The 27895-nt window shown below is 36.7% G+C and overlaps 2 protein-coding genes across 2 annotated transcripts; one reads left to right on the forward strand and one right to left on the reverse strand.

The window, feature by feature from the left end:
* Window positions 1–1708: 1708 nt before the first annotated feature.
* LOC117628249 lies at window positions 1709–11517 on the forward strand. The gene is made up of 6 exons (XM_034360662.1): window positions 1709–2175; window positions 2656–2879; window positions 2969–3128; window positions 3268–3353; window positions 3870–3958; window positions 11028–11517. Exons 1-6 carry the CDS (start codon window positions 2059–2061, stop codon window positions 11306–11308), a joined length of 957 nt encoding a protein of 318 aa, XP_034216553.1. The 5' UTR covers window positions 1709–2058; the 3' UTR covers window positions 11309–11517.
* Window positions 11518–12698: 1181 nt separating this feature from the next.
* On the reverse strand, window positions 12699–13716 carry LOC117628256 (ferredoxin-thioredoxin reductase, variable chain-like). Its single transcript, XM_034360676.1, has one exon. It carries the CDS (start codon window positions 13473–13475, stop codon window positions 12951–12953), a length of 525 nt encoding a protein of 174 aa, XP_034216567.1. The 5' UTR covers window positions 13476–13716; the 3' UTR covers window positions 12699–12950.
* Between the last annotated feature and the right edge of the window lie 14179 nt (window positions 13717–27895).

Consider the following 27895-nt stretch of genomic DNA (forward strand, 5'->3'; position numbering starts at 1 on the left):
TGCCCATACTCATTCCTTCTATTTTTCGGGCAGTCCAACTTTATGCAGAGAGAGAGAGAGAGAGAGAGAGAGATGGGTAGCTTGCGTGCTGCGTCTTTCTTTTTTCAGATTTCTCTTTCATTTTCTAATTGGTTTTAAAGGGTTCTAATTGGAATTCACATGCCAAAATATAATTGTTGGGTTACTATGTGTGAATAGAATATCTATATAAAGTAAAATATTCTTATGGTAAAATTTTTGAGTATAAATCGATTGGGAGAGGGAGATTTACACAAATTCATTGGGTGCCTCGGAGTTTTGAACCTTTGCTCACATAAGCGGAGGTGGAATAACTTAATTAATTGAGCTATAGGGTTTAGGGTATTAAAAAGCTATACCCACTGGCCTTATTTAGATAACTCAAAATTACCATTATTTAATAAATAATTTGAAAACACAACTGCTTTATTTTAAAAGAACAAATACGTATAAAAAGAAGATCTGTTACAAAACAAGTAATTACTAAAAAACGAAATAAAAGTTCAGATCCAACAAAAATTATCCATATATAAAGATACAATAAAAGATTTTTAAAATTGGTCGAGAAGCTATAATACTCAAGAGATTGTTATAAAATAAGAAGTGAAGTCCACATGAATAAAATAAGAGGGTATTAGTCAAAAGATGAAATTATGATGTTGGGAGAAAATGTTGAAGATGCATCCATGGGTAGCCATTCTAATTGCCTATAAATAGGCTTCCTCTTGAGTTGTAAAGTACACAACTAATTAGAAGAGAAGCAAGTGAGAGTCAGAGACTAAAAGAGAGATTGAGTTCTATCTAAGAAGAAATTCTGTTAGTGTAAACACCACAAAGAGCAAATATAATTCCACTCTCAATATACTCCCAATATTTAGTGGTACTTCTCATACTCTCTGAGTATTTTAGTTCTATAACAGAGATGAGATTTTTCCAATATCTCATGTTTTAAAAAACAGGGTTTTTTGGGCACTTCAAAATACTTCCTCCAAACACAAATATTGGTCACCAATGAGGTTTTAATTGGATTGGCTCTCAAACCTTGGTGTGCTCTTAAGTGATCTGAATTCAAGCTCCTATAGTATTCGTGTGTGTGAGTTCTTTCCGACTCCCCTTTCCTAACTTTGGCATAAAAACCTTATGAAATTTTTCGGGGGAGCAAAATTTTAAAGCAAGGGGTTGCAAATTTCCGAAACTTTTTCGTTTGGTGGGCGAATCTGACCTCCTCTCCAAAATTCCAAATGTGAAATCAGGTTGCTGTCATTGTTTCTATTCAACATCTAAAGCTGCCATTTTCATTCTGCCATCTTCATTTGGTTGTAGGTTTTTCTTTTTCACTGCTTGAAAGCGACTTAAAGCGTGTGCAATCTGTTTGTTGCCTCAGTGAGTGGTCACTCCCTCGTTCAGTACTTCGAAATTCATCACCATTTAATTTCGAGTCTCCTCAAATTAAATCTTGTTACTTTCTTCCCTCCATAAATTAATTTTGGATTATCACACATATACTTTCCATATATTTTGATTGAAAATTGAATGAAAAGGAAAAAGACAGATGTTTTAATATCTGGCTTTGTGCATAAAAGTAAAAGAAGTGATTGAGATTAAATTACTGTGCTAAGGTAATTGTGACTGTGAGCAAGACGACAGACATTACAGGGGGGGAGAGAGAGAGAGAGAGAGAGAGAGAGAGAGAGAGAGTAGGAAAGACTGGGAAGGGTTGCCAATGCTGCATATGAATGCAAAAATACACCGCAATTAATTACCAGGGGATGGGATTGTCTCAGCCCTTTTTTTTTCTTTTTTTTTTAATGCAAATGAATTATTATGCTTGCTTTTATATGAAATTTAAAATTTTTTTTTTCTTTCCTAGTCTGACAATGTGTATATATGCTGCTTTTCCTTTCCTTGCTTTTATACCTGCTGAGCAGTTCGAAGTGCAGATAGAAGAATCTTGCCAACTTAAATTTCAATCAATCATCTCTTGAGAGAGAGAGAGAGCAGCAGCAGCAGCACCGGACCGGAAGACATCCGATCAAAATCATGCCCTACTCTCCCTGGGACATACCTATGCTCTCTAATCCCAATGAGTATTCCAACTTCCAATGTTTTCTTCAATCTATAACGCCCTCAGTCCCTACTCAACAACAGCCTCCCAAGGTAACCATTCTCTTGTTTTCAATTTTGTTTTTACATTTTCTTTCTTGTTTTACGTCTTGGTTCTATTTCAAATGAAGTTTTTGTATTCTAAATTTAAAATCAAGTACTTGTGCTTTAATCCTTTTTTTTTTTTCCTTAAATTAGAATAATTTTGGATTATTTAAAATTTTAACCATAAAAAGCCTTTTCATAGATGGACTGTGTGTTATCAAAAAATTAATTATTCATTAAAATGAATTCATCTTTTGTTTCATTATTTCTCATTTCTATCTCACTCGTGTGAAAAAGCATTCCCAAACGGACCCTAAATTTTACAAGTAGCTAAGAATCACTTTCCCAAATCTCCACTTGTATAAAAAGAAAAATATAAAGGAAAAAAAACTTTTCATATAATATTTTTTGTTGTTGGTTATTTTAATAAACTTTTTTTTTTTTTTATTTTCTTGTTGTGAATATTTATAAATATATTACAACATACAGGTTCCTATGCAAATGCTAAATGGGTGCCTTTCGCAATCCCTTGGCAATAGCGGTATCGCGTGTTTCTCCTTGAGTGACCTTTGGAAGTTTTGCAAGGATTGGAGTTGCTTTGGTGCCGGTGTCCCGATTCTCCTCAACAGCGGCGATAGCGTCTTACAATTCTATTCTCCATCCTTATCTGCTCTCCAAATATATACTCGGAAACCCGTTGATTATTATTCCAGGTATTTGAAAAGTATTATTTTCCTTTGTTTCTCGAGCTCAAAAATCTCCGATTAATTTCTGATTCGCTTGCTATTCTTCTGGTAACAAGGTTAGGGATAAGCTGCACACCGAAACTCGAGAGTGACTCCTCAGATGATTCTACCAGTGACCATGAGGTCTCTTGCCAAACAACTGAGCGCTTTGGCCACCTGTATTGCCAGTACAATGAAACAGCCAGTCCTTGCGATAGAGTTCCGCTCACCGACAAGGCAAATATCCCAATAACCCTCCATTTCTTCAATACAAGTTTTGGAATTCTATCATCTTTTTATTTTTATTTTTTCCCTTGAGAAAAAGTCAACTTTGATAACTCTTATTGATCATATATGCAATGGGATGTTTGATCAGATCAATGAGCTAGCTCAGAATTATCCTGCTCTGCTGAAGTTTCAAAGCGTGCAGCTTTCTCCCTATAGCTGGATGGCCGTTGCTTGGTACGCACGATTTTTGCTCTTGTTGCTAGTAATTTTCGATTGAAGATTGCGATACTAATCTTTCTACTTATCAGTATAGAGTATATTGTGTTTCCATTTGCGGATCCCTTCAATGTTTTTCCACTTTGGCCTTTTACTAGCATCTTTGTCTTCTTATGTTTCCTTGATCAATAGAAAGAAAACCCCAGGAAGCTGTTTCATAAACTATAATCCATGTTAAGATGAATGTAGTTGCCTCTGCAAGAAAAACTACAAACAACTGGAGTTAACTCTAGTTATTATTTGTCAACAGTACAGTCGTTACAAAAAAAGTAATTCATTTTTAGTGGCACTAGGTAGAACATTGCAACTTCAACTCTCATAGGAAACATCTTTCGTGTGCAATGAGAAAAATATTAGAACAATGTCTTACTCTGAACCTGACGTACTTTTCACCATTGTTTACTTTCGTTTCATATCTTGTCTTAAGAGATACAAATATAAGAATTTTACAAATGATTCTTCGTTGTTTATTAGGTATCCTATCTACCAAATTCCATTCACAAGGAATGCGAAGGATTTGTCTGCATGTTTCATCACTTATAACACATTATCATCTTTTCAAGGTAAAAACGTATTCCTCTCTCTCTCCATTGTTGGGTGAGAATTTAATCTCTGTTGTTTATTTCTATGCATTTTTTGTTTAGTTTTCTAAGTATAATTACATTTATATTATACCTTTTGTTGTTTTATACATTTAATTGATCTGGTAGCTTGTCTCACAATCTTCAAAATCTATTATGTTTGATTCCTGTAAGTTGTATGAGACAGAATGGTTTTCCTATGATTTTAATCAATTATGAATAATCAATTATGGTTTTATGAATATGCAATTAAGAACTGATCAAAGGTGGTAGTTAAAATGAAATATCCCCGTAAAGTGACTCTTGCATAATGTAACCGGCGTTTAGTCCTAGGAACCAAGCTCTTCAATCAAACACTCATATGTATTAGCAATCCAATCAGTGCCTTTTCCTTTGGATCATAAATCTAGTCCAAAGTATACATTTCTTAATCCTTTGGTATATATGTATGCTTATAACAGAACCTATCTTTAATGTGTTTGTACTGGGAGAACTTTCCGTAATGAATGTGTGTGTATATATATATATATTATATACATATACTTATTATAGTATATGTATATAAATAATATATATATATATATATATGTATAGGGAATTCATCTCTTGCTAGATACTTATGTTGTCTGAATCCACACAACAAAATAAGAATCCACTTGATAAATAGTTCTGGATTCACAGACTGGTAACATAATATGCTCAGACATTTTTGGAAGAGAACGTTTTCCTTATAAATGTACGTGTATATGCATATATAGATACCCATGATGATTATACACACAAGAGAATACAAATTTAAAATGGATTAATAGAAACACGCCCCTCTCTTTTTGGTGTTGTCTCCTTTCTTACATATCTACCAAAATGTCTGAAATCCCTACAAACTCATATCATATAACAGTAAATGTAGACTAAAATTTACATAATTTTTAGAGGTCCAAAGAAAAGATTCTTAGTGTGAAAACCTTCCCAGACCATGTACTAAGAAAGATGTCAAACGGAAGTTACATCAAAAGAAAACCTTATTTATTACAAATGTTGACCAACAAAAAGTTGTACTATAATAGAACAAATTGAAATGGTTTTTTTATTTATGGAAACTTAAGATGGTTTTTAAACTGTCTATCAATGCACATATCATGTAGAAAGATAAATGTGCTAGGCTACCAAATTTGTACGATGATGATGAATAGCTTGATTTTGAGTGAACCTATTTAGGGGCGTATTTAGAATAAATGATGTGCATTTATAGAAACAAATGCACTCTCTTTCCCAAAGTGTTGGGTGGAAATGTCATTTAATTAACAAGAGAAAGCTAGGAGCTCTCTCCCCCCCCCCCCCCCTCAATAGAAAAATAAAAAGAACTAAAGAAGTAGAAGAATGCTGTTCTAGAAAAGTGGCAATGTTAGCCCATCAACAAAGACGCAAGCATATGAAAAGTTGGTCTAACTGAGTTGTTTCCATGGTTTTTCTGTCATGTGCTTTCGTTCACCCCCCTTCCCCCCGGTGAACTACGAACTGGTTCGATCGTCCCAAATCGTAGGAACTAGCATCCTAGATGATTGTAAGGTTTAATAGATTTGCAAACTCAAATCGTGAAAAGAAAAAAAGGAAAAATAGCCCATCTCTGTTGAAGGCATCAATGGTTGATGCTTGTGATTCTGGGGCGTTGGGCGACTTAGGGAAATCACTGTTCCATCTTCATCCAAAGTTCCAAAATTCAATGTCTGGTGATTCTTCAGAAAGCGGGAAGAAGATAAGCTTTTAGAGACTCTTGACGGTTGAGGAATAGGAAGAAGATGAAGATGGGTAAGTCAGTTAAACTGTCTGACTTGAGAGACGAGAAGAATATGAGTCTGCGACAATAGAGAATGTGAAAGAGGGAGGTGCTGGAGGAGATGTTTCGGCTTCCAGTTCCAAGGGGAAGGTGCATGTATGGAGAAGTCTCCATTATGCAGTAATGGGGTCTCGAACAAATTGGGACCCAAAATTCCTGACTGACTATGCTTACACCCAACGAATCTGTACAATAGAAATTACCGAACCTGTACCCGTTCCACGTACTGTATCGTTCCCCGTACGAGGTAACATTAATTACACACAACTCTTGGTGCATTTACACTTGGTATTACTGAATGTTCAGAATATTACTAATGACAGTAGGTTTTCTATAACTGACAGAAGTCATTGAAGCGTTTGAAAATCAATGTTACCAGATATACACCACAAGTTGTGTAAGTATCATTTTCATATTTATTTTAATGAAGAGTGTGTAGTTGGTAGAGGAAATGGGTCCATAGAAATGCTAACAGTATGATAGTATGGACTGTAGAGCGTGATTGGACTGATATGATTGCAAAATTAGATGCGGCAGTGGTTTTTGTAAACTTAGGGTTGCAAATAAAATTTATTTGCTGGTGCTCTTTTGTTTTTCTTATTTTCCTATTTGTTATCTTCAACTGTTGCTAGAATGAAGATGTTTTGGTTTTGTTTGACAGTCTGTTTAGAATTTTTATACATGTTGAATATATCAGAATTGTTGGTTGCCTTTTTCTTTGATGAAACAGTTGTACAGAGTTTTTAATAAACTCTTTGGACGTGAATTCCTTAATGTATGTATGCATGCTTTATAATCATTAAATTCCCGATTCCTTCTATGATCATTTTGTGTATATATACATGGATAAGAAATAGATTTAAGAATTTCACAAGATAATATTAAGTGAATATAGGAATAGGTGGTTTGGTCTAAAGTTAGACAGCTCCAAACTACTCCTGAAACATGTCGATGATATTGAAGAATAAAATAAAGCTTGAAACCAAAAAAGTCATTGCAACATTTGAGAAGTATTCCAAGGAGCTAGGTGGAGTTAGGTAACAAATTAATGACTCATATAAGCTTCAGAAGAATCGGAACAAAGTATCAGAAAGAGGAATTAATTGGAGTGCATCAGAGTGTTTAAAAGAATTTATTACTCACCCACTATTGAGGTTTAAGAATTACATCGAAAAGAAAATCGAACTGAAATAATTTCACTACTAATGCAGTTACTACAAAGAAGTTTATGTAGGTAATTATGGTTAGGTGAGACTATGGTTTATGTGCTTTGATAAAATGATTGTTGAGCATACTAAAAGATGGAGGATTATATCACACACTCCAATTACCATCATGGGGTTAGTTGGATGGTCAGGTCCATGGTTTGCTCCCATGTGGTCTGAGTAGTGTTTCCTGCCTCCCAAAGATTGTAGGGTTCGACCGGGGCCACAGTTTCAAAGCTGTGTCCGCAAAGCAGGTTGGTGGATTTCTGGGTACCAAAGAAAGAAAGAAAAAAAAATTTAAAAACGCCAACTGACTGAATATGAAGGAAATATTCCAATTTTGTTCACGACAATTATGACTACTCTAGCATTACCCAATTGTATAAGAACACAATCAAATAAAGATATTGTCATGATCCCAAATAATTCAAAGCATTGAATTAATTTTTTTGTTCAATCTTTTGCTACATTTGGTATCAAAGCAGCTTGCATGGCGAAACTGACGCCAAGACAGGGCCCCTAAACTTATTAACTAGAACTGGTGCAGTGTAGTGATCACAAATATTGGAAAGGGCTACCTACTGTCAGAGTACATGGTTTAAATGATGAAAAGGTCTACCTTGAAGAACTGGAGAGGACTGTAGAGAGTACTCCGTTAAAGACTACCTGCCACCAAAGTGAAAGCCATCTAGACTGAAACTGTTCCTGGAGTAGAGCGAGAGTCGCTGTGGCGTGGCGAAAAGGATACTTTTCGCCAGAGAAGCTACATAGATTGGAGCTACCTAGGATGTTGTTTGAAGTCTTGCAGAAGATTGATCATGAGTACTTAGTTGATCTAAAATAGTGATGCAGGGCAGCGGCTTATAGCCGCTGTCCAAGGATCCAAACATACCCAAAATATAGAGAATAGAAGGATAAAGCTATAGAATAGAAGTTGGAACGAAGATAATTAAGTTTAGGGCAAAATCCCAAAAGAAACTCTATTAGACAAAAGGTCTGGAATTATATTCATCAAAAAACTCCATACAAGAGTCTCTTAATAGCCTATTTATACTAGAATTCAAAAAACCTAATTGACAAAGGATATTAAAAACCAAAACAGGAAATTAAATCAAATCCTAGTAAGAATAGGAAAACAAAAAAGTAACTAATAATTTAAAGTAAAAAGAATCCTAGCCCAATTGACTAACGGCCCAAGTGCTCTTGGAAAAGACTCGTCCTCGAGTCTAAATCGTTATCGTCATCAAAGACTCCCTGAGAAGTTTGAAACTGAATTCTTCCTTTCCAGACAAAGAGGTATTTTGAACATTAGGACCATTCTTGAACACTTGTGTTTATTTTCTTGCATCAATTCCACTGCGTTGAGAAGAATTCGTCTTCGAATTCCAATGTTTTGATGAAAACTATCTAAACAGAACCTCTGCTTACATAAACTGGCCATAGAACTTTGACCTTAATCTTCCCACTCCAAAGAAATAGATATTTAGAATATTTGATCCTTTTGGAACAGTTCCAATTATCTTATGCAACCAATCTCTCAGCCAAAAAATTCTGCAATCCAAAAACCATTAGATTGACACAATCAACAAAGGTCTTGGCAATGTTCAAACTGAAAGCATCAACACCAAGAAAATCAACATACTCAGAATTAGTTTCTAAAGCATGCACATGGTCTCGAAAATTTAGGGTTATTTGCTCATCTTCAAAGATTCCTTCTGTACTTTATTGTATCACCTTTCCTTCAAACTTGTATGGATTGTGTTCCTCCAAACGTTTAGACCCAACCTTCTCTTGATCCATTGCCTTCAAGATTACATTAGATTCAGCTTTTTTACCCTCACCAAATACCTTGTCAAAAGATTGCTCAACCCTAAAACAAACTTCACAATCGTCTTCAAAACAATGATCAAATATGGGAGGGATATCCAAATTTAGGAAACTAACTGAAGAATTAGAGCGAACCACTCCTTCCAATCCACCTCGATCACCATCACCATAGTTTCCAGCTTCATGAAAGGGGTTTACATCTTCTTCAGGTCATCCTTAGGACCACCTTCCAGTATGTCTAAGTGTTCGCGGTTGTGTTTCGGAATCTCCATATCGGCATCCGTGCATTCTTGTCATTGGAGGGCTTCCACCGCTCTCAACAAATCTTCGATCATACTCCACATCTCAACCATCTCTGTTTGTTGGGCTTGGTTCCTTCGTCCACAACCTCTATCACGTCTAACCATGGTGTGGAGCAAAGATTTAACCTGGCTCTGATACCAATTTGATGCAAGGTAGCTGCTATAAGATGTTGTCCAGTTATCCAAACATACAATAGAAGGATAAAGCTATAGGATAGAATTTGGAACAAAGATAATTGAGTTCTAGGGCAAAAATCCCAAAAGAAACTCTATAGACTAAAAGTCTAGAATTATATTCATTAAAAAACTCCATGCAAGAGTTCTTAATAGCCTATTTATACTAGAATATAGAAAACCTAATTGACAAAGGAAATTGAAGAACAAAACAGGAAATGAAATGAAATCCTAATAAGAATAGGAAAACAAAAGGAGTAACTAATGATAGAGTTTGAGCTCTTTTGGCTTACTTTTAGCCACGCAGGGCGGCTATCCACATGTGTGCCAAGGTGACGTCCATTTTAACCAAGGCCCCGCTCCCTATCCGTATCAACCAGATTAGGTGATAGGGGGCGATAGTGTCGAGACCATAAAGAGGCGACTTAAAGTAAATAAATACCCTAGCCCAATTGACTAACAGCCCAAGTACTCTTGTAGAGCCCTATAGATGCTCCTGCGTCAAATAATCTAGTAATAAATACAATTGATACAACAATAGGCAATTTCTTTTGTAGTTTTGTGTGTGTGTGTGGCAAATCGACTATGTTTCCATAGGGAGTTTTCCTTTTCTTTGGGCATTTGAGAAAACTGTTCTCACATTATGTGTAGCTTTTAAATGTTTAGGACCACAACACTTATCCTTTACATTAATGTATTCTATGAGAAGGGAATTGTCTTTTCTAATTTTAAGGGCATATGGGGAATTTTACTCAGTTAACAGTACAGGTTTTTATTTTATTTTTGTGGTATATGTTGCTACGTGTTTGCTTATCTTGGTAATAAATCCACCTGTGATTCATCAGTGGTTGGATGTATGTAATTTTTTTAATAGTATAAGATGAAAATTTGCTGGGAGCTAGCTTGCAGATTCTCATAACATGGGAGCCTTACGAAGTTAAACGTGTTCTTGTAGGCAGCAAGTTGGGTGCTCCAAAATCAATTTACATTTTACCAGCATAAGGGAGAGTGTTGGAGTATAAAGTGATTGAAATGAGATGATGAAATCATTGATTAAATGATTATCAGGATTTAGTGAAAATTTGTTGTAGGAACGTTATATACGTGAAACCTCTTTCTTCATGCCAATTCCATGCTTGATGAACTAAAAGGCCCTCCCTCCTTTAACTGTTGTGAAATCTGTCATTATTTCTGCATTCTTTCCATGGCCGTGTTAGTCCTTACCAATTAGATCTAAGTTTGCACTTGTTTGTGTGATATCTCTGTGTGTAAAAAGGGCATTCCTTTTTTATTTGAAGTAATGTGCATGTACTTTATTTCTTTTACCATGCCCCAATTAATCTAGTTTTACATATTAAGCATATATAACAGCTTTTAACAAAGCATGGTCTTTATTTATATAAGTCCACAGTGGCAATAGGTTGGAACAGTTTTCTTGAAAATTTTAAAAAATACCATGCCTCTTATGCAAAGTATACAAAGGCCTAGTGGCTTACTACTCTGTCTATTCTGTTAATGGTAGTTGCCTGTTACTCTTACTTTGGGAGAAAGTTTGATCTTACATGTTATATGCTATCATAGGTAGAAGCTCATAAACCATATACTTGAATGATCCATTATCTGTGAGTTTTCTGATAAGATCAAACTGTCAGAAGTTTTGTAACCATTGTAACCAAACTTTCCTTTTTTCGGTTGTTGGTTCTTAGGACTCCCGTGTACCATATTGGAGGAAGATGAGAAGTTTCAAAGCATTAATGCTCTAGGAAAGGAATGGCGAGGCAGGATGCTAGAAAGAGATAGCAGAAGAGGTGAAATTGCTCTTCCTCCTTTTGCAGTGGCTACTTATAAGATGTATGGGGAACTCTGGACAAATCCTGAGACTTCAGACAAGGAAAATATTGCCTCTTATCTGAATGCTGCAAATTCCTGGCTGAAACATTGCAAATTCCAGCATCATGACTTCAATTTCTTCATGTCTCGTAGGTAGTGATGTGTCCATCCTCATCTAGCCTTTTTTTCTTCTTTCTTGTTTACTTAAAAGAGTCCTTACAAGATCTAACTTGAAACTTGGAGCTAGTTCAGGAAAAAGTGCAACCGATTCTGTGGTTACCCATTGATAATATTGAAAACTCATGTTGAGGGTACAATTGATCACAAATAATCAGTTTGAAGTGGAAAAAAAGCGAATTTCATATCTATCGTGTTCAGAGTGGCCTGGTGGCGTTCTGTTTGCGGGTGCTGCATTTAATAGCTGTAAATGTGAAATGTTCTCGTATTTCCAGAACTTAAGTGACTAGTAGATACGAGCTTGTCAGTTAGGAAAAAGGGGCTTGTAGCTCAAGTTGTTAAGAATATTTATCTTTGCACCTAAGGTCTTAGGTTCAATTCCCTCTCCCCCAATTTCGCTTGCATTAAAAAAAGAAGTTAAGCTTGTCAGTTGTCACTGCTCCAGAAGGTACATACGAGCTAAGTAGATCCGAGCTTTCTCCAACTTGAACTTGGCATGATAATTTTGTACGAGCCCCCAAGGAATTTAAGCTGAAGTTCAGCTCAAAGATTTATGCTCGAACATGGCTTGACAATAAACTACGCTTGTGCCTAGCTGGAGCTTTACTTGAGCTCAACAAACTTAACTTAAAAACTTCGGCACAAATAATTTGAACTTGAGCTTGAATTTGATCTTAATTTCAGCTTGCTTAACTGATTACCAGTCTCTCAGGCATGCGCTCCTAATGAACAACCATTATGGATCAAAATCGGGCGAACAGAATGTGAAGAGGCTATTCCTAATGAACAACCACCATTGTCGATCAAAATTTGGGAGAATAAGGAGTGCGGGTGATGCAAAACAATTAGAAAGAATGGTTGATTCAGAGCTCAGTATCCTAAATATCACTAACATTTTTTTTTTATACAAGGGCTACAAATAATTTGACACAAACCAGACCTGTTGAATATAGAATCATTCAACGTTGACACAAACCTTGTATGTTCTTGTTGAATGTCGGACTGAAGTAGATGATAAATGGCCCAGTGGATAGAGCAAAGTAGCTGAAGAAACATTCCAACAAATAATTTGGGACGCTGCAACATTAGTCTTTTTCCTTCTACCCAAGTCCAGCCTATGAAACAAGGCAAAATAATCTCATTCGTGATTCCTTGTTGCTATTGTAATCTGTCAGAAGTTGCATCAATGCAACTCTAGCAAAGGGGATTAGGCAGGCTACCCAGAAACACAAGTTACATACCTGTACGGACTTTTGCTTAAACAATCCCAGTTAACAATACCAAAAGAAGGGGGTGACTCTAATCCGCAAAAACTTCCAAAGAATCAAATTTTAAAATAGCTGTTTGTTACATACATTTCTGCATAAATCTTGAGCCATTTAAATCCATCAATTTAACAGATTAGTTAGACCAACAAGATGAACCGTATATTGCTGAAGAAGCTTAAGAGTAGTAATAATAGGAATAATGACAAGAGAATAAAATACAATCAAGTGCAGTTGAGAAACGAGCAGCCGGGCTAATGATTATTAGATAATATAATGTGTGTGTGAGAGAGAGAGAGAGAGGGAGAGGGAGAGGTTATAGCCTGATATACATGATGGATTATCCATTGCTCAAATTCAAAGGTAATCGAACTCGTCCTCCTTGAGATGGGCGAAGAACTTGACAGCGCCACGGCCTTCAACATCGACAACGAACTGCACCTTATAAGGGAGATTGGCTGAAATCCGCTTGCCCTTCCAGAGCCCAACGTACTGCTTGAGCTCACCTTCCATTCCGGTGATTTCCAGCTCTGGTACTCTGGGCACGTGGTACACCTTCAGAGGCACCTTCACCTTAACCCTAGCTCCGATCTTGGAGGAGGCGACGGCTTCATCTGATGATGTTATATCGGCAGAGGAAGAATAAGAAGAAGAAGGAGACGAGGAGTCTGATCTGATAGCGACCTCGCAACTAATCCTTCCACTTTTCCTCCTTGGCCTTGGGCAGTGGGCGAGAGCGCTGGCAGTGAGTTTGTGATGTGAAAATGAAACTGCCCAACAAGAAGGGAAAGAGAATGATAATGATTTCATGTGTCCCGCATCTGCCGCCGTACTCAGGGATGAAGAGGCTGCTATGACTGTGGTTACTGTTGCTATACTCATCGCCTCTGTCTGCTCTGTCTTCTGTATATCTTATCTAAATTCTCCGTTGAGACACCCAACCAGTCGTCTTTTGTTTCCTATTTCCCAATCCCAATCCCAATCCCAATCCCAATTCAATCTCCAAAACCCCCTACCCCACACCAAAATACTTCTTGTTAATTTCTTATTATTTTTCCTCTTTTCGCTTTATCGATTATGTGGAGGTGTGGACTTGCAATCTCTACTCTCACTCGTCACCTGCCACCCACTTTTCTTATCTCTTATTCCGTCCAAGGGCAAGGGTGAGATTTATAACCCAAAAAAAAAGGCAAACCAACGTTCTTTGATTTTTTTTTCTTTAAAAAAAAAAACAAAAATATTAATTACATTTTACTCCACAATAGGGGTGGGCATGGTTGGGTTGGGTCGGATTTAGTCTCAACTCATAACTCAATCTGATATGTAGCGGTTTATGATTTATTATATTCAAGACTCACTTATTATTAGGCCAATTCAACTCAAATTTTTTGTAATCCGGTTGGGCGGTTTGGTTGGATTAACTCAAAATTAAACATACTTTTAAGTTTTGATTCCAATCCGTGACCTAATGGTTTATGATTTTTTGAACCCAAGACTACCTCATTTTAGACCAACCCAACCCACTATGATTGAGTTGGATGGTTATGTCGGATTGATCCGAAATTGTGCCTACCCCTACCCTGTAGGTTAGAGTCATTATCAAAAGGCTTATTAGTTAAAATGCCTCTTAAAACATAGGTCAAATCTCACTTTCCCCCCTAAAACTCAAAGTGACCCATATTGCCCATTTGACCGTGGTTTCGTGATTCACTTTGCCCCTTACTGTCAACTCCATTCCAAACTCCGTAAAAAACCCTAAGGGTGACTTGGCAAATTGTGGAACCCACCCTTATTCAGAGGCCCAAATAAAAAAATGACAAATATTAGAAGTATTAGTGCGCCAAGGGGCTTCAAACCCTTAACCTCCAATAAGGAATTATAACGGCTTCCCACTAGCTCACGTGGTGTTCTTTGTCATCCATGTACAATGATGGTATTTATTATGTTCTTAGGATAATTTAAAAAATGTTTTTAATATGATAGTACTATAATATAACAATATAACCCTATATGTCCCACTACGACTCAAACAAGCTCTTCGTTACAACTTATAGCATCTTTCAAACAAGCTCTTCGTTACAATTTATAGCATCTTACAGTAAGTGGTTCATCTCACTTTAACATAAAACTAAGTCATTTGAGAAGATTTGACCCCTAAAATTGACTCTTTCTTGCATTTACCTTGGGTTTTGTGTCCCACTATGACTCAAACAAGCTTGTCGTTACTACTTAAAGGATCTTAGAGTAAGTCGTTGATCCCATTTCAAAATAAGATTGGGTCATTTGAGAAGATTTGAAATATTTTTGGGGTCAAATCTTCTCAAATGACTCAGTTTTATGTTGAAATGAAACATTGGGTCAGTTTAGGGGGTTATATCTAGTCGAATGACTCAGTTTTATGTTGAAATTGGATCAATTAGTTATTGTAAGATCCATCTATATCTTGCATGTATGTTATAGAGTGAAAAACCAATATCTTACCGGTTATGGAGTGAAAAGCTTATATCTTGTCTTTGCCTTGCCTTGACATTACTTTCTCGTTACTTGCCTTGCCTTGCCTTTGTCTTTCCTTCCCTATGTCTTGCCTTTCCTTGCTTTTACCTTACATTTTCCTTGCCTTCCCTTTCATACCTTGCCTTTCCATTGCTTTTACGTGCATTGCCTTACCGTTGCCTCAGCTTTCCTTCCATTGCCTTTCCATGAGCATCAAAATCAAGTGTTGCCTCACCCTTCCTTGCCTTGCCGAATTAAACTGTATAAATTTTTCAATTTCAATTTCAGTTGTAAGGGAAAACCGAACTATGCCCACTCCTAGTTAAGGCCCACAAATAAAGTTGGTTCCAAGTCTACTAGAGGTATATTTGGGCATTTGAACCAATAAATCGTTGAACTAAAGGGAACCAAAAAAAATCATTAAAATTAATTTATGCTTGAACTGGTTTAGTTCCCAATTCTTAGCACCTAAAAACCGGACCAATTATTATTGATATTTAACTCATTTTTCTTATGAATCTAATACCTAAATAATTGCTTTCTCATTTCTCTCACCCTCCCTCGTTGCCTTGTTTCAGCCTTGTACTATTTTTAGCATTGTAAAAGTGTTATCACATATTAACTAATGTGGGTTAGACCAATTATATATTGAACAACTTAGGCTTAAGGGTCACAAAATTTGGGTCGTGGTTTAACGGGTCGTGTTGACAATAGAGGTTGGGTGGCTTGAATTTGTCAGTACAAATAAATAGAAATATTACTAAACAAAGAAATAATATATGTACTAGGCTTAACTTTTGATTTGCCCCCTGAATTTATACCTAACTTTCGATTTACTCTCTCGCTTTTTTTTTAATTATAGAAAATTAAGGATATTAACTCTTTTTTTCCCAATTTACCCCTTGACGTCTAAATCCACAAGATTTCATCCAATTTGCCGTTAAATATGAGGGCAAAATTGTCATTTTGTATTTTTATTAAATACAAAAAAACAAAAATAAAAACTTTAAAAAATTGAATATATATATATATATATATATATATATATCTCTCTCTCTCTCTCTTTGTGCAAGGGGTGGGTTGCGGGCTAGGTTTTGTAGGGTGGGGGGTGGGAGCATGTATCTGTTGCCGTCTACGGAAAGGGCAAGGATGAGTCTAGGGGTGGTAGGGGGCAAGTGTTGGGTGATTGTATAGGTCTAGATTTGGGTCTGGGCCCTTCTGGGCAAGGGCTTTAGGATGGGTCTGAGGTGGGGCAAGGGCTAGAGATGGGTCTCGGGTGGGAGCATGGTCTGTGAGGTTGAGTTGGTGGGAGAGGTGCATTGAGGGGGTTTGTGATCGATGAGGTTATGGGAGGAGGGAGAGAGAGAGAGAGAGAGAGAGAGAGAGAGAGAGAGAGAGGAGGGTGGGGGAGATGGAAGGAGAAGGATGAGGGGCAAGGGAGGGGGAGAGATGGGTTCTTTGGGCTGGGGGGAAGGGATGAAGGGTTGACATTGGGTACCAAGGAATTTGTTTCCCTATTTTTCTTCAATTTTTTGCAAATTTTTTTTAAAAAATGATTTAACATAAAATTAGATGAAATATTGAGGGTTTAGACAACAGGGTGGAAATGGGGGAAAAAGAGAAAGTCCATATCCTTAATTTTCTTAATAAAAAAGAAAAAGAAAAAAGAATACGAAGTAAATCGAAAGTTAAGTACAAGTTGATGGGGTAAATCAAGAGTTAAGCTTATGTACTACACTGTACATGCATCTGGTTATTTACATGTTTCTTAGCAATTAGAACAAATGTGTGTGCGACCAACAAAAGAAGAGAAGAATATATGGGTAAAACAAAGATGTGTCAAACAAAGTAGGGTACATATTCAGATATGCTCACCTATGATCATATTTTTATTCTTCTCCAATATGGAAGTATTTATACAAGTACAAAGATGTGTTAACCCTAAATAAAATAGAAAATATATCTAAATTACAACAGGAAGTAAATCTCTATTACAATAGGACTAAATAATAATTGGTAAATAACCAAAATTCACTACTACAAAAAGTGAAAAAGACGACCAGAAAACAACGACGGTCTAATTGAAAACCGTCGTGGTTTTTAAAAAGACGACGGTTCTAAAAACACCGTCGTGTTATACAACCTTAGACAACCAAAAATGAAGATTCAAATGGCTGTTCAAAAATAACGACGTACCTAATTAAACAACCGACGTCTATTTGAAACAGATTTCCGCAGTGTAAAATCAAAGCCAACAAAGAACGGCAGATGTTATGAATCGACCGACGTAGAAAGTAAAGACGACGTTTTCAATAAAAGCCGCTGTTTTTACTCATAAAATAACACGACGAGGTTTTCGTATAAGACGCCGTATAATTACAAACAAATCCATGGCTTTAAAATACAAAATATCGCCGTATTAAATTAATTTACAACGACGGAGAATATAAATATGTCGACGTTATTATCGTATAGTTCTACGACGTTATCTTTAAATCGTACTATAAAATTTAACGTCGTATTTATTCATTTTATACGTCGTACATTTAATTTAAACCGTCGTCTTAATAAGAATTTTTGTTAACAATTTTTTTCTTTGATTTTCTTATCCTACGCCGGTAGATCTACTTAATGACAAGAATTGAAATAACCACGACGGTTTATATAGAAAACCGCCAACATAATCAGATTTTTCTGAGATCCCAAGGGTTACGAAATCTTACCAGATGGAACTCTGTTCCACATCATAATCTTAACAGATGACACAGATTTGCAATCAGAGAGACAATTTTTTTGAAGTTGATGATGTGTGTGCTTTTGTGTATCTACAAATATTATACCTAACGTCGTTGCAAATTTGCAATCAGAGAGACAATTTTCAACGACGGTTATATTATACCTAACGACGTTTAAAAAACAAATCAACGTCGCTCAACAAATATATTACGTCGTCTTAGTCTTACTTAAGACGACGAAAAACGTCAACAGTAATACAAAAACAGTCGTTGTTTTTATACTCTTATTTTTTTTAAATCTGTCATCCAAAAAAGAAAATTTACATATTCCAGAACATTAATTTCCTTCATTTTAAATTTCTTTGATTTTCAGATTTCTTCATTCCAGCACATCTGATCTTCAGATTTCCCTGAGAAGCTAACTTTCCTTCGACAGCGAGTGGAGGCCAGGCTTGCATCTCTTTTGATGGAAAGCAAGGAGTATTCAGAAGCACTAAGTGTCCTATATCAGGCTTGATCAAGGAAGTGAGAAGGCTAGTTGCAAGCTTCTTCTTGTGGACATAGATTTGATGCGAGTAAGCTCAATTTCTCTTTGAGAAAGACATCCAAATTATTGTCTTTGAGATGTGAGAGACAATGTCTCTGAGAGAGTAAGAACCTGGAACCCTAAATGTAAACCCAAAATGAATGAAAGCGACAAATTTATAGAATAAATTTTTAAAACCAACGGCGGTCCTTACAAAAAACCGCCGTTTAAATTGTACAATCAACGCCGGTAAAACCGACGTATATTAATAAAAATTGTACAGAAATCCACGTCGGTAAATTAATAAAAACGACGTGTTAAATAATATACCATGACGCGAGTTATTACTTATGTACTTTAATTTTTGAGTTTACTACGACGGTACCTACAACAATACTATCGTATTTATTTACCACGTCCGAATTAAATTTACCGTCGTAGTATTGAATTTATACGTCGTAGTTATATGTAACCGCCGTATTATTTTTTTGAAATGGTTTTATATATAAGCAACTTTTCGCCTACCTGACTTACACATGCACTGTTTCCAAACCCGATTAAAAATTTCAACTCCCAGAGAAAACTTTTCGTCTTTTTTCCTTGTCAGAGCACTGTCAGAGTATTTAATCGTCTTCCTCTCGTCTTCTTCGTCGTCTCTGAACTTAAAGATCGATCGTCTTCCTCTTGCTTTCATTGCACGCAATAGGTAAGCTTTCATTTTCACTATTTTGGTTACTGTTTTGCATGCTCATACGTTTTTTGTTTGAAAAATCTTTTTACCTTTTTTCTGGCCAAAATCATTTTACTTCTTTCCAAGTTTGATAAAATATACAGACAAAGAGGGAAAGTTTTCAACTTTGAAGACAACTACCTCAACTAAATAAGACGACGGCAGCTTCATATTTACGTGGTTAAATATGTATACCACGACGGTTCGTCAGTGGTTCTAGCGTCGTCTGAAAATTGACAAAGTTGTTTTTAAAATTATAGTCTTTTTTTTATTTGCTTGTTTAATTGCAGGTTTGATTTCTCTGAACAATGGTTTTTGTTTTTCCCTAATTTGATAAAATATAAAGAAAAAGAAATTAGGGTTGGTATCTAATATAGACGACGGTATATCTATTGTTTTACGTCGTGTGAATGTTAATACCACGACGGTGTATTACTATTGACGTCGTGTGAACATAAATACCACGACGTTATATAAATAATGGTTTTAAACATTTATTACGCCTGAGATTATTTCATTGCGTCGTTTAAAATCATATCATACGTCGTATTTTATTAATAACCGTCGTTTGTGTTCTTAATCTTTTCCTGAAATATTTTCACTTGCAGTTTTGTCTGTTAAAATGGTTTCTCAACACCAAACTAAGGATTCTGGCTCCAAGAAAAATGAAGGTAAGGAGCTTGGAATGGTAGCTCCTCAAGACAAGTCTTCGAAGGAGATGAAGTCTTCGAAGAAGATGAAGTTTGCTTCATCATCTGCTGAGACAGAACCAACAAGCCAGACAACAATCTCTGATGATTCAAAGACTGGTCGAGGTATGAGCACAATGCCTCGTGTTGTGAAGAGAAAGCTTCAGAAACCGAGGCCAATTGTTGAGTACAATAAAAGGGGGAAAGGTATTGGCCAAGCACATAGTGAAATGCAGTCGTACATTGGTGTCTTGGCACGCTCCAGAGTTCCACTTGTGGACAAGAAATGGTCCCAAATCCCCAAGGATATAAAGGAGCAGATATGGGAAGCAGGTGACATGGCTTTTGTCGTAGGTCAAGGGGGCAAGAACTCTGTTTTAGCTTCTGCTGCCAAGAAATGGAAGGATTTCAAGTCTACACTAACCAGGCATTATATCCTTCCATACACCAATGACAAGGAGAAATTAAGCCAACCCCCGGAAACATATAAATTCATAGAGAAAGCACAATGGGATGCCTTTGTAGCTTCAAGGCTTTCCAAAGATTTTGAGTCTGTGCATTCTCAACATGCACAGATTAGGGAGAAACTCGAGTACAATCATCGATTGTCTCGAAAAGGATATGCTGGATTGGAGGATCAATTGGAGGAAACCATGCCTGGGGTAGAAATTGATCGATCTACCTTATGGAAGAGAGCTAGACAGGACAAACATGGTAACATCCCCAATCCAAAGGTGGCAGAGAAAGCAAAATTAATTGTAAGCCTACTCACTCTGTTTTAAATTTTTATTAAACTGTGAAAAATTCTTATTACGCCTTATGTTATATTTTTTCGTCGTGTGAATGATATTACCACGTCGAAACTTTTTAAAAAACGTCGTTAAAGGTCTAAATAGGAAAAACTACTCTGTTTTCTTTAATTATAGCATAAGACGCCGGTGGTTCATTTCGCGTCGTGTGAATGATATTACCACGTCGAAACTTTTTAAAAAACCTCGTTAAAGGTCTAATTAGGAATCACTACCCTGTTTTCTGTAATTATAGCATAAGACGTCGGTGGTTTATTGATTTCGTCGTTTTAAAAAACTAACCACGTCGGTATAACTACCGTCGTGATAAGTTATAATAACGTCGGTTTATATGTTATTGCGTCGTGTGAAATTATATAATACGTCGTTTGTATATAAATAACCGTCGTGTGTTTTTTGTTCTTACTTTTTTCTATATCTTTGTTTTAGGATGAATTGCAAAAACAAGTCTCGGAAGGCAAAGTCAGTGTACATGGCAGCAATGATGTGCTGACCATGGCTTTGGGCCCCGAGCATCCTGGCAGATTGAGAGGAGTAGGTGCTGGGATTTCCCCAAGGCAGTATTTCAATTTACCCAAACCACAGAGGGTTAGCTTTGACGACCGCTTGAAGGAGAGTTTAAGAGTTCTCCTTCAAGAAGAGACTAAAAAGATGGAGGCTAAGGCAAGGGAAGAGACCTTAAGGATGGAGGCTAGAACAAAACAATTGGTAGAGGCTGAGAGGGAGCATTTCCTGAGTCAGCTTTCCCAATTAATTCCCAATTTTGATCCAACCATGCTTAAAACAAGAATTAGCCAAAGCCCCAAAAATCCAATGTCCGACAAAGCTAGCTGCTCTGGAGGTGATGTGAGATCCCTACATGTTGAGGATGATACTGCCAAAATGGGGAAACAACAGGAAGATGAAGAGAAGGAAGAAGAAAAAAGAGATGAAGAGAAGGAAGAAGAAAAGGAGAAAGAAGATGAAGAAAAGCATGACGACAAGGTATGTTCACATAACTTTGCCTTTTTTATTTGTTTTTCAAAATTTCAGACGTCGATATTTTTTTTTAAACCGTCGTTTGTTTACAACTTAGACGGCGGAATTTTTTTAAGACGTAATAAAATATTCACCACGACGGTTTTTTCACCGTCGTTTAAATTCTTTTCAGACGACGTTTTATTCCTTAAACCGTCGTTTTTATTGAATTACCACGTCATTTTTTTTATTTCTTTAAACAGGTTATTGAAGTTGGTGATTATTCAAATATGGAGGCGCCATCTTCTTTAAAAACCCTTTGTCGTTATGTGGAAACGACACTCCTGCCTGAGGATAAGACCTGCAATTTACAATTGATAAGGAGGTGTTTGGTGGTGAACGCGATACCTTCCTCCTGCCTGAAGATATTACACAATTTGCAGGCATGGAAGAAATTGGAGCTACTGTGGTTGCTGTATATATGAGGTTTGTCATTCTAAAATAATACGTCGTTGGTTTATATATTGCGTCGTCTTAACTAACTAACCACGTCGTTAGTATGTACCGTCGTGATAAATATATTATAACGTCCTTTTCTATTTCAGTACGTCGTGTGAAATTTTATAATACGTCGTTTTGTTATACATAACCGTCGTGTGTTTTTTTGTGCTGACTTGTTTATATTATTTTATGTATTTAGGTACTTACATGATGTTTTGAAACAAGCAAACATGTGCAGCATGGTTGGCTTTATCGACCCTGCTACAGTTAGTGCCAACTCTGGCACAATAGCTGACAGATCACGACTGGTAGCAGCTCGACTTCAGAAGACAGACGGTGAACAGATTTTCATGATGCCTTACAATCCAGGGTTAGTCTCCTTAGGATTTTGTTTTTATGATTTTCAATAAATGACAGCGTATAAACTAACCACGTCGGTGTTTTATTTTATTGAGTCGTTTGAAACTACTAACCACGTCGGTATTTATGTATCGTCGTGATAAATATATAATGTCGTCGATTGCTACTTTATTTCGTCGTGTGAAATATTATAATACGTCGTTTCAGTAAATAACCGTCGTTTTTATATTAATTTTGTGCAGCCGTCATTGGGTCTTGCTGATTGTAAGGGCAAAGAGGGAAACCGTCTATTTTCTGGATCCTCTGCCAGGTCATCGTGTGGTCGATGAAGAGGCTAAAAACATCGTGAACAGTGCCATAAAAATATATAATTCCCATATAGGCCGAGCAGGACGTAAAGCTGTAATTTTGAAAACTCTCTCAGGCACACCAAAGCAACCCAGCAATGTCGAATGCGGGTACTATGTGATGCGCTTCATGAGGGACATCATCAATGATCCTTCCTTGGGGTTTGAGAATAAGGTAAGAAGAAATTACCTTCATACATTTCACGTCGTTTTTTGTATTATCAACGACAGTCATGTAAAATTACCGTCGTTGAATAGATATACTACGTCGGTTATGAAAAATATCGTCGTCTGTGATTGAATTTCTTTTTATTTATAAACCCTAATAGTCATTGTTTATGCAGTATGCCAAGGGAAACCAGGAAGCTTCATACCCCCAAGAAGCTATTGATGAAGTCCGGAATGAATGGGCAGAGTTTGTTTTCCAAATTATTAAACAGGGGAATAATTGAACACTTGATATTTATGTATAATGTACAAATTTTGTCTATAATATATAATGTAAAAATTTGTTGAGGTTTTCTTAAATTAAAAGAAAAAAAAACATACAAATTGGTTAACCGACGTGTAATACTTTTCCAACGACCTAATAAAGTCAAAAACCGTCGTATTTTGTTGTTTCGTTTTAAACAAGTACGACGTAAAAGGGTAGTTAGACGACGTTCTTTGAACAATTGAGTCGTTTATGGTTTACAACATCTTCAATTTCTTAAGGGTTCAGGGTAGTAATTTGTAACGACAGCGGTTAAGTCGTGGAATATATATTTTACGTCGGTAGTTAAATAGCCGCCATGGTTTCTCATTTAAACGACGTCATTTTAACAACTTAGTCGTCTATTACAAAATATTTTATTATTATATCAAAATATTCAAAATAAATTTAAAATAAATCAGAAAAATGAAAAGTCAACTCCTATGAAGTCATTGATATATTTTCTGTAAGAACCCAAAACAAAATATCTAAAAAGAAAGAAAATATCTAAAAAGTAAAGAAAATATCTTTTAGCGAAAAGACAATTTTGCCCTTGCATTATTTAATAGGGGAAAAGTTGACTTTTTGATCGAGAAAGAATTTGGTAATTTCGATTACACCGTTGCGTAGAGCACGGCGAAACGAGTCCGTAGACACGGAGTAGACCCGAATCGGAGATGTAACGAAGGAGTTATGGTCAAAAGAGTCTCAGTGGCAGAACCGTAAATATTTCGAAGTTCAGTTTTTATAAACCCAGCTGCCCTCTCTCGAACCATCTCGACCAGCCGACTTTAGAGAGCGTTTTCTCCCAACTCAGACCACCGTTTCAGGCAATACCTTGAAAACTCCTAGAAAATGCTCTGATATCATGTTGAACATAAGGAACTGAGGTTGGAATCTGTTTGTTGACTTAGTCTGGCTGTTGGTAGGGTTTTTGAGATTGTTCGACAGGTGAAAATTTTGGGATAAGTCAAAAATACAGGGGAGACTCTGCCGAATTTTCGGCAGAAGTCTAAGGCAATTTTAAAGAAGAATTGAAGTAAGAAGGGTAAAAAGGACAATTGTGCCCGACATTCGCCAGGTGTCGGACACGCACAGGACTTGGCTCGAATTTCAAAGTGGAAATTGGGTTGGGTCCTGTCAATTTGGTATCAGAGCATAGGTTTTACTTCCTGTAGACTTCGCACTCTGTGCATTTTCGTTCTCTTCTCAAGTTGGGCCCAAATGGTGGTGGTATCCGTAGGAAAATTAGATAGTTATCCCGATGTAAGGGGATGAAATTCCCAAGTCAGACAGGAGCTGCATCGGTATCTGAACCGGTATGGTAATATTTAGTAAGGGGTGTGTAAGGAGCCGTACCTACTATACCTAGTAGACAGGGAGATCCTAACACGCAGTAAACCCTGGAGATATTAGCCCAGGCTATAATCAGCCAGGGATCCATCCGCAGGATGGGGGGATCAAGTAAACAGGAGTAAGAACTATAAATTGAAATCATAATGGTATCTAGTAGTAAAAGAGGATTGAGTTGAAGGTATATAGTAGGTCATAGAGATCCTGGTTGTTACACAAGAGAATAAAGTTTTGGGCAGGAATCGGAGTAAGCAGTTTGGGAACAGAAGGTGATAGTCAATCTCATTCATGAAGGAGTGAATAAAGGAGTTTTTATAACAGCATAGAGGAAAATGGTTAAACTTGAATATGAGAAAAAGGTTTCATGTATAACAGAGATCGGAAAGTAAGAAGTAGTACTTAGTTGCGTTAAGGTTAAAAAGCCTCCATCCCAGGTATTGTGATTAGTTAGTGGTGATGTCTGTCCCAGCCAGATAAGGGGCAGACTATGGGGTGCACTCTGTACACAGTATTAGGAAGGAGATAATCTTACTCAGGAAGAGATCAAGAGAGATACTACAGTGGTGATTACAGTTTTCCATCATCGAACGGCCGCAGGCTTGGAGGCCATCGAATTGGAGCTAATGCCAGTAGAGAAACCAGTTAGAATGGTAATATTGCAAATTGTTTTAAGGCTAGTGTAGCCAAAAGTGTGGAGAGACAGGTGTTGATAAGCTCTAACAGGAGACGTTGCCCTAGTGTGCCAGAAGTGGTAGGTACCCTTCTGAACCCTGCTAGCGGGATGACAGTCTCTACAGTTTAGAATTAGAAATCCAAGTTAAGTTTCAGCTGGACTCAGGTAAAAGAAGTTTTGGGCCTTGATTTCAGCTTGATATCGTAATTCACTCTAGACAGATGACCAGCTGAAGAAAATGATTCAAATTGTGGAAAAGTTATTGGGACATAATGTACTACAGTTTCAAGAAGGATTTGAATAAAAAGATGCTGATTTGAGAGTATGCCATAAGTGACAGTTGTTGGGTTTCCTTGGACTAGATGTTTCTAATAGATGCCTTACTCGAGACATAGTACGGATCACCCAAGTATGAAGAAAGAATGTTAAGCAAGGTTCATCGGAATCTTGAAAAGATTGTGGGAAATAAAGAATCTGATTGAATTAAGCAGAAGAAAACTCAAAGTAATCCAGGTTTGGCAAGAAGTAATGCGGGTACTAGAAGAAGGATCTTCAGATAAGTATTCTTGATAGTTACCGTTTAAGGAAAGTATAATGAAACTTAAGGAAACAAGGGAGTTAATCCTAGTCGTATCAGACCCAAGGAAGTATTAGAACGTGTAGAAATCAAGCAGTTCAGATTTTGGCGAGGAAGGTAATTAGCCGTCAATGGTAATCTGCAGTGTAACAACCTGAGTTGCAGATGCAGGAGTAATCCTTCCCCGCATGGAATCACGGAGCAGTAAATTTCGAGGACGAAATTTTTATAAGGGGGTAGATTGTAAGAACCCAAAACAAAATATCTAAAAAGAAAGAAAATATCTAAAAAGTAAAGAAAATATCTTTTAGCGAAAAGACAATTTTGCCCTTGCATTATTTAATAGGGGAAAAGTTGACTTTTTGATCGGGAAAGAATTTGGTAATTTCGATTACACCGTTGCGTAGAGCACGGCGAAACGAGTCCGTAGACACGGAGTAGACCCGAATCGGAGTTGTAACGAAGGAGTTATGGTCAAAAGAGTCTCAGTGGCAGAACCGTAAATATTTCGAAGTTCAGTTTTTTATAAACCCAGCTGCACTCTCTCGAACCATCTCGACCAGCCGACTTTAGAGAGCGATTTCTCCCAACTCAGACCACCGTTTCAGGCAATACCGGTCCCAAACGAACCACCTCACTTCCCTCTATCAGCCCTGCCCCTCCTTAGCCTCCATCCGCCACTGTAGTAGCCGGAAACTTCCACGAAACAGGCCGGGTCCGACAGTTTTTCCGAAAATTTGTGGGAGCTCGTTCTCCTTCGTTTCTCAACCACATCGATCGAGTAAGGAGCTCGGCAGAAGTGTAAAGGAGACCTCTGAGGGATCGAAGTAGCTTGGACCATCTGCCGTAGAAGTACGCGGGATCCACCACCGGGCCAATTATAGTTTCCGCGCCAAGGTAAAGTTTTGCAGAAAATCCTTGCAACCTTGAAAACCCTAGAAAATGCTCTGATATCATGTTGAACATAAGGAACTGAGGTTGGAATCTGTTTGTTGACTTAGTCTGGCTGTTGGTAGGGTTTCTGAGATTGTTCGACAGGTGAAAATTTTGGGATAAGTCAAAAATACAGGGGAGACTCTGCCGAATTTTCGGCAGAAGTCTAAGGCAATTTTAAAGAAGAATTGAAGTAAGAAGGGTAAAAAGGACAATTGTGCCCGACATTCGCCAGGTGTCGGACACGCACAGGACTTGGCTCGAATTTCAAAGTGGAAATTGGGTTGGGTCCTGTCATTTTCTTCCCCATAAACCTTGAAAAAATTAATTTTGAATAACAAAAATTTAAAATGACAATCCAAAACAAAATTGTTTTGATGAGTCATAAAATCACTTCTAGTTTTATGGTTTAGGGTTTAGAGTCTAGGGTTTAGAGATTAGGGTTGTTATTTATTGGGGTTTATTTTTAAAGTATAATTTTTGGGTAGTATAGGGTATATATTAGGCTGTAAAACCATAAACCCTTTTATAAACTTAAAATTTTAAATTATATAATTTAGTTTTAAGGGTTTAGGTTATTAATTTTTAACGACGGTGGTTGAGTCGTGGAATATAAATGTTACGTCGTGCCGTAAAATATCAGACATGGTTTCTTCTTTAAACGACGTTATTTTAATATGTAAGTCGTCTATTATAAATTACAACGCCTTCAATTTCTTAACCCCGACGTGGTTTGTTGTTTTGATAAGTATATTTTATTATTTTTATATCAAAATATTCAAAATAAATTTAAAATAAATCAGAAAAATGCAAAGTCAACTCCTATGAAACCATTGATATATTTTATTCCCCCTAAACCTTGAAAAAATTCATTTTGAATAACAAAAGTTTAAAAAAGTCCTTCCAAAACAAAATTCTTTTGATGAGTCATAAAATCACTTCGAGTTTTATGGTTTAGGGTTTAGAGTCTAGGGTTTAGAGATTAGGGTTTTTATTTATTGGGGTTTATTTTTAAAGTATAATTTTTGGGTAGTCTAGGGTATATATTAGGTTGTAAAACCATAAACCCTTTTATAAACTTAATTTTTTAAATTGTATAATTTAGTTTTAAGGATTTAGGGTATTAATTTTTAACGACGGTGGTTGG

This window comes from Prunus dulcis, chromosome 1, assembly GCF_902201215.1.
Source record: "Prunus dulcis chromosome 1, ALMONDv2, whole genome shotgun sequence".
Lineage (NCBI taxonomy): Eukaryota > Viridiplantae > Streptophyta > Magnoliopsida > Rosales > Rosaceae > Prunus > Prunus dulcis.

What these genes read in the sequence shown, in the direction of transcription:
- LOC117628249 (XM_034360662.1), top strand. Translation starts at nt 2,059, where the DNA reads ATGCCCTACTCTCCCTGGGACATACCTATGCTCTCTAATCCCAATGAG. An exon ending in CTCAACAACAGCCTCCCAAG is followed by an intron (nt 2,176 to 2,655) that starts GTAACCATTCTC and finishes TACAACATACAG; the next exon opens with GTTCCTATGCAAATGCTAAA. An exon ending in AGCTGGATGGCCGTTGCTTG is followed by an intron (nt 3,354 to 3,869) that starts GTACGCACGATT and finishes GTTGTTTATTAG; the next exon opens with GTATCCTATCTACCAAATTC.
- LOC117628256 (XM_034360676.1), bottom strand. Translation starts at nt 13,475, where the DNA reads ATGAGTATAGCAACAGTAACCACAGTCATAGCAGCCTCTTCATCCCTG.